The 12,700-nt window shown below is 44.0% G+C and overlaps 1 protein-coding gene across 3 annotated transcripts in view; it reads left to right on the top strand.

Annotated features, from left to right (window-relative positions):
- Positions 1-11,747, top strand: part of LOC139375763 (leucine-rich repeat-containing protein 24-like) — a 28,780-nt gene extending 17,033 nt beyond the window's left edge. For 2 of the 3 annotated variants that reach the window (XM_071117589.1, XM_071117587.1), the window contains exon 7: positions 9,245-11,747. In XM_071117589.1, the coding sequence (XP_070973690.1) occupies positions 9,245-9,268 (24 nt within the window). In that variant the 3' untranslated portion in view covers positions 9,269-11,747. Of the gene's footprint in view, positions 1-9,208 lie in introns of all 3 variants that reach the window. The other variant, XM_071117586.1, reaches the window with a different exon arrangement.
- Positions 11,748-12,700: the final 953 nt, after the last annotated feature.

The following is a 12,700-nucleotide window of genomic DNA, read 5'->3' as shown; positions in this document are numbered from 1 at the left end:
ACACCACCACTATTCTTCTTCCTGTCTGCACAATGTACTGAGAACCCAGCTGGCTGTATGGATGGGGACAGTATATCCGGAAAGAGACATGATTCCATGAAACAGAGTATGTTAGTCACAGATGGAAGGAGATCCTCGCCTTGAGCTCATAGACTTTATTGTCCAAAGACTGAACATTAGCGGGTAATATACTTGGAAGCGGTGGATGGTGTGCACACCTCCTGAGTCGGACTAGAAGTCCACTCCGAATACATTGTCTCTGCCGGCGGCGTCTTGGAGAAGCCTCTGGGAGAAAAGTTATTTCCGGCTGTATGTAATAACACAAAAAACATTCTGGGCCAATAATGTAAGAAATAATACGCCAAAAAACGAAATGCTGCAAAGTTTAGGAGCAGAACTGCCATTTTTAGTCGGCTCCATCTTGCACTTCATGGCTCTGTATAAAACTTTGCGTAGCTGTGAATTTGTTTTGGACTTGGGGACTGTGAAGAGACCCCTGCTGGCGTATGTATGGGTGTCTGAAGAGACCCCTGGTGGTATGTCTAGTGGGGTATGTATGGGTGTCTGAGCTGTGTGCCAGTAGTTTAAATGTGTGGGTGTCTGAAGAGACCCCTGGTGGTATGTCTAGTGGGGTATGTATGGGTGTCTGAAGAGACCCCTGGTGGTATGTCTAGTGTGGTATGTATGGGTGTCTGAAGAGACCCCTGGTGGTATGTCTAGTGGGGTATGTATGGGTGTCTGAAGAGACCCCTGGTGGTATGTCTAGTGGGGTATGTATGGGTGTCTGAAGAGACCCCTGGTGGTATGTCTAGTGGGGTATGTATGGGTGTCTCAGCTGAATGTTATCTAATTATGCTGACAATCTGGAATTTTCATCACAGTAATATTTCTCATAAAGTCTAGCAGAGAAGCAGCTCATTTCTCGTCAACCAGGAAAGACTATCATTCATGTTGTTGATGACTTCTGTGTGTGCAGTTAAGGGCCAGGCGTGCTGCTCTGTTCTGAGCCAGCTGCAGCTTTGCTAGGTCTTTCTTTGCTGCACCTGACCATATTACCAAACAATAATCAAGATGGGACAAGACCAGAGTCTGAACAACGAGCACTGTTGATTTTTGTGTCAAAAACACAAAACATCTTTTAATAGCTGACATACCTCTCCCCCATCTTCACAACAACTTTGTCAATATGACTGATGATTGATCATCCAATGTTATACCTAGCAGTTTAGCTTCCTCAACTTCATCAATGGTCATATCCTTTATGCACAACTCCAGTTGAAGTTTAGGTCTAACTGACTAACTCCACATTTAGAATTTCAGTGAGCTCACTGACTTTTGGTACTGACATGTAGATTGGGGAATCATCCGCCTACATAGTAATTCTAGCTTTGTGTAAGACCAGTGGCAAATCATTTGTAAAAAAATAAATAATTGATAAGAGTAACGGCCCAAAGCAACTGCCTTGAGGGACGCCGCACTGGATATATCTGATGTTAGAGAAGCTTCTATTGAAGAACAATTTATGATCAATAATATCAAAGGCTGAACTGAAATCTAACAATACAGCTCCAAATATCATCTTATTATCCGTTTATTTTAACTAGTCATCAGTCATCTGAGTGCAAGTTTATTGCCCTTCTCTATATGCACGCTGAAAGTAGGTAGTTACATTTTTCTCAGAATTATATACTGAAGAAAAATATAAACGCAACATGCAACAATTTCCAGGATTTTACTGAGTTACAGTTCATACAAGGAAATCAGTCCATTTAAATAAATCCATTAGACCCACATCTATGGATTTCACCAGTCGGTGGCGTGGTGTGGCTTGTGATCAGGAAGTGAAGGTCCAGACTGTTGTGGAGTTTGTGCATGGTCCACCAGGCACAATACAGGAGCACAAACTTGTTCTTGTTTGGGCCTCTGCAGTTATCACTATTCAGGTCCACACGTGTTTCCCCAACTCCGTAGTTGGTGAAGAAATGGTACATGAAGATGACTGTGCTGCTGCCTTTGCTGGATGACCATCATCAATCAAGTAGTTGACTTGTTGTGGTATTCCTTCACTTTACCAGACAAGCCACACTTATGAGGATTTAAAAAGTAGATGGGACCTGGCTACATGGGGTCAGAAGGAGAATAGATGGGACCTGGGTCAGAAGGATAGTAGATGGGACCTGGCTGCATAGGGTTAGAAGGATAGTAGATGGACCTGGCTACATAGGGTCAGAAGGATAGTAGATGGACCTGGCTACATAGGGTCAGAAGGATAGTAGATGGGACCTGGCTACATAGGGTCAGAAGTATAGTAGATGGACCTGGCTACATAGGGTCAGAAGGATAGTAGATGGGACCTGGCTACATAGGGTCAGAAGGGTAGTAGATGGACCTGGGTCAGAAGGATAGTAGATAGGACCTGGTTACATAGGGTCAGAAGGATAGTAGATGTGACCTGGCTACATAGGGTCAGAAGGATAGTAGATGGACCTGGCTACATAGGGTCAGAAGGATAGTAGATGGGACCTGGCTACATAGGGTCAGAAGGATAGTAGATGGGACCTGGCTACATAGGGTCAGAAGGATAGTAGATGGGACCTGGCTACATAGGGTCAGAAGGATAGTAGATGGACCTGGGTCAGAAGGATAGTAGATAGGACCTGGTTACATAGGGTCAGAAGGATAGTAGATGTGACCTGGCTACATAGGGTCAGAAGGATAGTAGATGGACCTGGCTACATAGGGTCAGAAGGATAGTAGATGGACCTGGCTACATAGGGTCAGAAGGAGAGTAGATGTGACCTGGCTACATAGGGTCAGGAGGATAGTAGATGGACCTGGCTACATAGGGTCAGAAGGATAGTAGATGTGACCTGGCTACATAGGGTCAGAAGGATAGTAGATGGACCTGGCTACATAGGGTCAGAAGGATAGTAGATGGGACCTGGCTACATAGGGTCAGAAGGATTGTAGATGGGACCTGGCTACATAGGGTCAGAAGGATAGTAGATGGACCTGGCTACATAGGGTCAGAAGGATAGTAGATGGGACCTGGCTACATAGGGTCGGAAGGATAGTAGATGGACCTGGCTACATAGGGTCAGAAGGATAGTAGATGGGACCTGGGTCAGAAGGATAGTAGATGGGACCTGGCTACATAGGGTCAGAAGGATAGTAGATGGGACCTGGGTCATACGGATAGTAGATGGGACCTGGTTACATAGGGTCAGAAGGATAGTAGATGGACCTGGCTACATACGGTCAGAAGGATAGTAGATGGGACCTGGCTACATAGGGTCGGAAGGATAGTAGATGGACCTGGCTACATAGGGTCAGAAGGATAGTAGATGGGACCTGGGTCAGAAGGATAGTAGATGGGACTTGGGTCAGAAGGATAGTAGATGGGACCTGGCTACATAGGGTCAGAAGTATAGTAGATGGGACCTGGGTCATAAGGATAGTAGATGGGACCTGGCTACATAGGGCCAGAAGGATAGTAGATGGGACCTGGGTCAGAAGGATAGTAGATGGGACCTGGCTACATACGGTCAGAAGGATAGTAGATGGGACCTGGCTACATAGGGTCAGAAGGATAGTAGATGTGACCTGGCTACATAGGGTCAGAAGGATAGTAGATGGACCTGGCTACATAGGGTCAGAAGGATAGTAGATGGGACCTGGCTACATAGGGTCAGAAGGATAGTAGATGGGACCTGGCTACATAGGGTCAGAAGGATTGTAGATGGGACCTGGCTACATAGGGTCAGAAGGATAGTAGATGGACCTGGCTACATGGGGTCAGAAGGATAGTAGATGGACCTGGGTCAGAAGGATAGTAGATGGGACCTGGCTACATAGGGTCAGAAGGATAGTAGATGGGACCTGGGTCATAAGGATAGTAGATGGGACCTGGCTACATAGGGCCAGAAGGATAGTAGATGGGACCTGGGTCAGAAGGATAGTAGATGGGACCTGGCTACATACGGTCAGAAGGATAGTAGATGGGACCTGGCTACATAGGGTCAGAAGGATAGTAGATGGGACCTGGCTACATAGCGTCAGAATGATAGTAGATGGGACCTGGCTACATAGGGTCAGAAGGATAGTAGATGGGACCTGGGTCAGAAGGATAGTAGATGGACCTGGCTACATACGGTCAGAAGGATAGTAGATGGACCTGGCTACATACGGTCAGAAGGATAGTAGATGGGACCTGGCTACATAGGGTCAGAAGGATAGTAGATGGGACCTGGCTACATAGGGCCAGAAGGAAAGTAGATGGGACCTGGGTCAGAAGGATAGTAGATGGGACCTGGCTACATACGGTCAGAAGGATAGTAGATGGACCTGGCTACATAGGGTCAGAAGGATAGTAGATGGGACCTGGCTACATAGAGTCAGAATGATAGTAGATGGGACCTGGCTACATAGGGTCAGAAGGATAGTAGATGGGACCTGGCTACATAGGGTCAGAAGGATAGTAGATGGGACCTGGCTACATAGGGTCAGAAGGATAGTAGATGGGACCTGGCTACATAGAGTCAGAATGATAGTAGATGGGACCTGGCTACATAGGGTCAGAAGGATAGTAGATGGGACCTGGCTACATAGGGTCAGAAGGATAGTAGATGGGACCTGGCTACATAGGGCCAGAAGGAAAGTAGATGGGACCTGGGTCAGAAGGATAGTAGATGGGACCTGGCTACATACGGTCAGAAGGATAGTAGATGGACCTGGCTACATAGGGTCAGAAGGATAGTAGATGGGACCTGGCTACATAGAGTCAGAATGATAGTAGATGGGACCTGGCTACATAGGGTCAGAAGGATAGTAGATGGGACCTGGCTACATAGTGTCAGAAGGATAGTAGATGGGACCTGGCTACATAGGGTCAGAAGGATAGTAGATGGGACCTGGCTACATACGGTCAGAAGGATAGTAGATGGGACCTGGTTACATAGGGTCAGAAGGATAGTAGATGGGACCTGGCTACATAGAGTCAGAATGATAGTAGATGGGACCTGGCTACATAGGGTCAGAAGGATAGTAGATGGGACCTGGCTACATAGGGTCAGAAGGATAGTAGATGGGACCTGGCTACATAGGGTCAGAAGGATAGTAGATGGGACCTGGCTACATAGAGTCAGAATGATAGTAGATGGGACCTGGGTCAGAAGGATAGTAGATGGGACCTGGCTACATAGGGTCAGAAGGATAGTAGATGGACCTGGCTACATAGGGTCAGAAGGATAGTAGATGGGACCTGGCTACATAGAGTCAGAATGATAGTAGATGGGACCTGGCTACATAGGGTCAGAAGGATAGTAGATGGGACCTGGCTACATAGTGTCAGAAGGATAGTAGATGGGACCTGGCTACATAGGGTCAGAAGGATAGTAGATGGGACCTGGCTACATACGGTCAGAAGGATAGTAGATGGGACCTGGTTACATAGGGTCAGAAGGATAGTAGATGGGACCTGGCTACATAGAGTCAGAATGATAGTAGATGGGACCTGGCTACATAGGGTCAGAAGGATAGTAGATGGGACCTGGCTACATAGGGTCAGAAGGATAGTAGATGGGACCTGGCTACATAGGGTCAGAAGGATAGTAGATGGGACCTGGCTACATAGAGTCAGAATGATAGTAGATGGGACCTGGGTCAGAAGGATAGTAGATGGGACCTGGCTACATAGGGTCAGAAGGATAGTAGATGGGACCTGGCTACATAGGGTCAGAAGGATAGTAGATGGGACCTGGCTACATAGGGTCAGAAGGATAGTAGATGGGACCTGGCTACATAGAGTCAGAATGATAGTAGATGGGACCTGGCTACATACGGTCAGAAGGATAGTAGATGGACCTGGCTACATAGGGTCAGAAGGATAGTAGATGGGACCTGGCTACATAGAGTCAGAATGATAGTAGATGGGACCTGGCTACATAGGGTCAGAAGGATAGTAGATGGGACCTGGCTACATAGTGTCAGAAGGATAGTAGATGGGACCTGGCTACATACGGTCAGAAGGATAGTAGATGGGACCTGGCTACATAGAGTCAGAATGATAGTAGATGGGACCTGGGTCAGAAGGATAGTAGATGGGACCTGGCTACATAGGGTCAGAAGGATAGTAGATGGGACCTGGCTACATAGGGTCAGAAGGATAGTAGATGGGACCTGGCTACATAGAGTCAGAATGATAGTAGATGGGACCTGGCTACATAGAGTCAGAATGATAGTAGATGGGACCTGGCTACATAGGGTCAGAAGGATAGTAGATGGGACCTGGCTACATAGGGTCAGAAGGATAGTAGATGGGACCTGGCTACATAGAGTCAGAATGATAGTAGATGGGACCTGGGTCAGAAGGATAGTAGATGGGACCTGGCTACATAGAGTCAGAATGATAGTAGATGGGACCTGGGTCAGAAGGATAGTAGATGGGACCTGGCTACATAGGGTCAGAAGGATAGTAGATGGGACCTGGCTACATAGGGTCAGAAGGATAGTAGATGGGACCTGGCTACATAGGGTCAGAAGGATAGTAGATGGGACCTGGCTACATAGAGTCAGAATGATAGTAGATGGGACCTGGCTACATACGGTCAGAAGGATAGTAGATGGGACCTGGCTACATAGAGTCAGAATGATAGTAGATGGGACCTGGCTACATAGGGTCAGAAGGATAGTAGATGGGACCTGGCTACATACGGTCAGAAGGATAGTAGATGGGACCTGGCTACATAGAGTCAGAATGATAGTAGATGGGACCTGGGTCAGAAGGATAGTAGATGGGACCTGGCTACATAGGGTCAGAAGGATAGTAGATGGGACCTGGGTCAGAAGGATAGTAGATGGGACCTGGCTACATACGGTCAGAAGGATAGTAGATGGGACCTGGCTACATAGGGTCAGAAGGATAGTAGATGGGACCTGGCTACATAGAGTCAGAATGATAGTGCACCTGCAAACAACAACAAAAACATTAAGATAAGTTAATGGAAAGAAAATGTAACGTAAAACGTCATTTTAAAGTAAGACGTAGGTTTCCGTTTTGTTTGTACAGCTTACTTGGCCCTTTGATGTGTCAAGTCACTCTGGTCCACGCTGACCTTGTGCATGAGAATCATCGTCAGCTTTAGCCCCCACCCAAACTCTGATCATTTTACTCGCCCTAGCAGAGCTGTTTAGGCTGTTTTCATGTTATCCAGGGCGTTGGTGACTGTAACTGTGCTCCTGGCGACAATAGAATCATGCTTTTTTTGCCAACACAGGCCATATTCAACCGGTGTTGAGCGTTCGTAATCAGTTATTCTGCTCTCTGGCACACTCAGATGAGAGTGCTCTGAAACAGTTGTTGCAATGGCGTTCTATTGAAATGGATACTTGCATCCTGGAGTCTTTTCTTATGTTTTAATACGCGATTCATTTAAAACAAACAGGATTACCTACACATACTGAACAGCTCAAATAGACAGAAGCGTGCTATATGGGCAACCAATCCAAACTCATCTCTCGGCATGTCCAGCCCACTCATTATCTCAGCCAATCATGGCTAGTGGGAAGGTAGCTGCCTTTTTAGGCTCGTAATGTAACAATTTTATTCGTATTTACAGATGGCATCTGTTATTAAGGCACATGAAAGTTCACATGTTCGAGAAAACATTTCTGCCCACCAAAAAAACGTTTTGATAAAAAAAAGTGTACCTTCAAACAGCTCTCCTGGGAAGTAGTTACACTAGTTTCCTGAATCAGGTCACATCTACAGCAACACCTCCACCTTCAAACAGCTCTCCTGGGAAGTAGTTACACTAGTTTCCTGAATCAGGTCACATCTACAGCAACACCTGCATAGGCATTCCTACCTTTTCTACACATGTTATATCCTTCTACTGCTGTATCTCCTAATTACTTATCTAAGGTAGTCTCAGATATAGCTAATATATTCATGTTATCTGACGTGTTAGGTTCTTATTTTTCAGAGTAAATAATAATCATACCCCACTTTTGGGTGGAGTCTCCTCTTTATCTCTAAACATTGCCTCATTCTTGCTAAGCGGGGAACTAAGTGATATGAGCCTTGAATGGTTTCTCCCCTAATCAGTACTGTCACATGCGATTGGTTTCCCTGCACTCAGCCCCTCCCAAGCTTCATTATGGCTCCACCCCTCATGTCTCCTTTGTAACTAATGTTCCTATACTTCTGAGTAAAACCATGTTCCAAGTTTAACCCCGAATCCAACAGACGTTAGCAAGTTATTGATTTCATTAACCTTATTTCTACGGCTACATACATTAATATGGGCTGTTTCCAGCCCTTTCCTGTGTAGCTGAGTGTGTGTGTGTGTGTGTGTGTGTGTGTGTGTGTGTGTGTGTGTGTGTGTGTGTGTGTATGTTGTTGGGCTGCAGCCACTGACCCTGAGGCTCTCTCATTCCTCCCGGTCTTTTGGGAGGGAGAGTGGACAATAAGCCTGTCAAAGCTGATGTAAGCAATGTTCCCATGCTCTCTGGCAGCTTTCATAGGTGGGATAATTGATTTTCCTCCTCTGGTGCACAGCTTCAGAGAAGTCCTTGTTGAGGAAGATGTTGGTTCCTCTCAAATTCTTGGCTCTCTCCAGAACAGCCATCTTGTTTCCCAGACCTGTGGGCATGCTACACCTCAATCTTGGTATGATTTTATCTGAAGCTCCTCAGTGAACATGTTTCTTACTTTCTCCTCAGACTCGGCCCAGTTATTATATAAAAACTATGCTATGACATCTACAACGATGATATTCCTCCTGGATTGTCCTTCTGTTTTTTCTCAGTCATCTGTAATAACGATTCACAGAGAGTGCTTGGCAGCACTTACAGTTTGTCGTCATCTTGCTGCAAGTGTCTTTGAGGACATCCACCTCTCCCTGGGAGAACTGCACACTGTTCTTCAGGTCCTGGACATCTCTGGTCAGATCGTCTGTTCTTTAATTAGTTGAGTCCACCAGTATTTGGACAAAACTCTAGAAGCTATTTTCCTGTTGTTGTAACAACTGCTTTTAGAAATCCTTTTTGTTTGTTTAAAAGAGTGTTCACCTGTGACAGAGAAACACTGTCCTCACCACCTTTTGGGTTTGAATGTCATGGTAACAATGTAGGCTCAGGCTACACAGTTCCCCCTATGTAACTTTCTCACTCATCATTATTCACAATTTGTTCATGATTATTTTTAAAGGGACTAGAGACCCACAGTTTCCTCTACCACAAACAGATGGCCTACGAGATTCACTGCTGAGAGGAGATCCACTGAGGGGAGAGATCCACTGCTGAGATGAGATCCACTGAGGGGAGAGATCCACTACTGAGAGGAGATTCACTGAGGGGAGAGATCCACTGCTGAGAGGAGATTCACTGAGGGGAGAGATCCACTGCTGAGAGGAGATCCACTGAGGGGAGAGATCCACTACTGAGAGGAGATTCACTGAGGGGAGAGATCCACTGCTGAGAGGAGATCCACTGAGGGGATAGATCCACTGCTGAGAGGAGATCCACTGAGGGGAGAGATCAATGGAAAGGGATAGTTAAGAGGAATATATATAGTGCTGAGAGTAGATTTTTAAAGAGATGTGACGGTTTCTCTCTAAACACACCCTGAAGAATGGTTAACTCCACAGAATAAATAATGGTTAACTCCACAGAATAAATAATGGTTTAACTCCACAGAATAAATAATGGTTAACTCCACAGAATAAATAAATGCAGCCTCAGGATATGCAGTTGCAGTTTTTACAATCACCAAAGAAAATTATATTGGAGGGTAATGCAGTCGGCATTTGATGGTGAGGTAATCCAGATTGGGAGAACAAAAGGACTTGAGTTCCTGTACGTTAATCACAACGTCACTAGTTAATCATGAGACATACACCTCCACCTTTTTCCCCCCGGAGAGTTCTTTCTTCCTGTCTGCACACTGAACCCCGCTGGCTGAATGGATGGGGAGAATATATCCAGAGAGGGCCATTATTCCGTTAAACATGGTATGTTACAGTCCCTGATGTTGCTCTGGAAGGAGATTCTCGTCCTGAGATCTGCTTTATTGTCCAGGGACTGGACGTTAGTGAATAATATACTCTGAAGCCGAGGATGGTTTATGCTCTACCGTCTACACACACCATCCTATATAACTACTATCCTATATAACTACTGTCTATACACACACCATCCTATATAACTACCGTCTACACACACCATCCTATATAACTACTATCCTATATAACTACTGTCTATACACACACCATCCTATATAACTACTGTCTATACACACACCATCCTATATAACTACTGTCTATACACACCATCCTATATGACTACTGTCTATATACACACCATCCTATATAACCACTGTCTATAGACACACCATCCTATATAACTACTGTCTATACACACCATTCTATATAACTACTGTCTATAGACACCATCCTATATAATTACTATTTATACACACCATCCTACATAACTACTGTCTATACTGTCAATACACACCATCCTATATAAATACTGTCTATACTGTCAATACACATCATCCTATATAACTACTGTCTATACACACCATCCTATATAACTACTGTCTATACAGTTGTCATGACGTTGGCCTGTTGGGGGAGGTTTATGACCCCCATAAATACCTTTCTCCATTTTCCTCTCTCTACTCTACCAATGTGACTATTGAAAATAATTTTGTTAACATAGAGAGTCTGGTGACATCCAACCTATTTCGGTAATCCAACCAGTTGAAAATATGCGTTGGTACTTAATGAATATGATGTCAGATCAGTTGGTGCCTGAGACATTACTGATGATAGGACATCAACTGTATCTTGGAAAGTCTACACATTCTAGTTATCAGATTCACATGGAATTATTGTGCAATTTAAATGTTTAAATATGAAACTATTTGTGAAAAGATTAAATGTAATTGTAGCTTCTTAAATGAGAGAACGGTTTGTCATAGAGAAACTCTGCTCACTCAGAGGCCCAAGTGAACAGACTTTAGTTGTAAACTATGAAACACGCCCATCTTTCACCACTATATAAACCCGTTAACGAAAATTCAACTTCCTGTTCCAAGGACGTGAGGACGACGGTCCTACGTTGAAAGGGCTCAGATAATAACCTAACGAAATTAGCATTGTGTTCAATGTGAAGGTGACGATCGACACGCCGAAAGGATGAATTGCGACTATACCAGCCAGAATATAGCACAAGCTTAAAAGTATGGCAACTTGGTATGAACTTTGAACTCTTATTCACTCCAGAAGTGATACCTCCTAGCCGTTGAGTTAGCAACAGCCGCTGTAAACATGGGCTAGGAAAGGACGGACGATGTATTGAGTCTAACACACACACAACGATACTACAACGTATCCAGTTTACCACCAGAGACATTCTTCAGAGGACAAGAAATCCCTGCTGGGCAAACCAGCCTTCCATCTACGACCAACGTATTGAAGCGCAGCTTAGAGTAAATATTTCTTGCATTTTCCTTTTCCAAATGGGCGGTTATTTAGAATGCATAAGATACTGTATTTACGATAGCATGGCTCCTCCCTTTGTTTCTCAGTCTTCCCGCTCTTTCACTCAAAACCCTTTCTTTGTGTAACCAACTGTCATATCTGTTCCGTCCACTAGGGACATTTTCCTTTATGACATAATTTGTAATCAATGTATAATCCATTCGGTGTAGATGTAATTCTATGTGATTATTTAGGTATTTAGTAAATAAATATTTAAACCAAATTTTGTATTGCTGATTCAACTTGTTAGCCAGGGTTTGTGAAGACCAAGAATTTACAACTTTCAGATGAGACTGAATAAGGTGACGATTAAATATTGACTGCTATTGATGTAAAAGTTTACTAGGTCTTTAAGAGTTTATTTGGAAGATAACAGCTCTATAAACATTATTTCGTGGTGCCCCGACTTTCTAGTTAATTACATTCACCTGAGTAGCGTGATCTGGAAATATTACAGAGAAATAATTGTATAGAATAGCGTGTCATATCACATAATCCGGCATAGCCAAAGACACGACACTGTCTATACACACCATCCTATATAACTACTGTCTATACACACCATCCTTTATAACTACTGTCTATACAAACCATCCTACATAACTACTGTCTATACACACCATCCTATTATAACTACTGTCTATACACACCATCCTATATAACTACTGTCTATACACACCATCCTACATAACTACTGTCTATACACACCATCCTATATAACTACTGTCTATACACACCATCCTACATAACTACTGTCTATACACACCATCCTATATAACTACTGTCTATACACACCATCCAATATAACTACTGTCTATACTGTCTATACACACCATCCTATATAACTACTGTCTATACACACCATCCTATATAACTACTGTCTATACACACCATCCTATTATAACTACTGTCTATACTGTCTATACACACCATCCTATATAACTACTGTCTATACACACCATCCTATTATAACTACTGTCTATACTGTCTATACACACCATCCTATATAACTACTGTCTATACACACCATCCTATATAACTACTGTCTATACACACCATCCTATATAACTACTGTCTATACACACACCATCCTATATAACTACTGTCTATACACAACATCCTATATAACTACTGTCTATACACAACATCCTATA

This window comes from Oncorhynchus clarkii, chromosome 20, assembly GCF_045791955.1.
Source record: "Oncorhynchus clarkii lewisi isolate Uvic-CL-2024 chromosome 20, UVic_Ocla_1.0, whole genome shotgun sequence".
Lineage (NCBI taxonomy): Eukaryota > Metazoa > Chordata > Actinopteri > Salmoniformes > Salmonidae > Oncorhynchus > Oncorhynchus clarkii.
The sequence above is the reverse complement of the archived record's forward strand: the minus strand, read 5'-3'. Positions and strand labels throughout refer to the sequence as shown.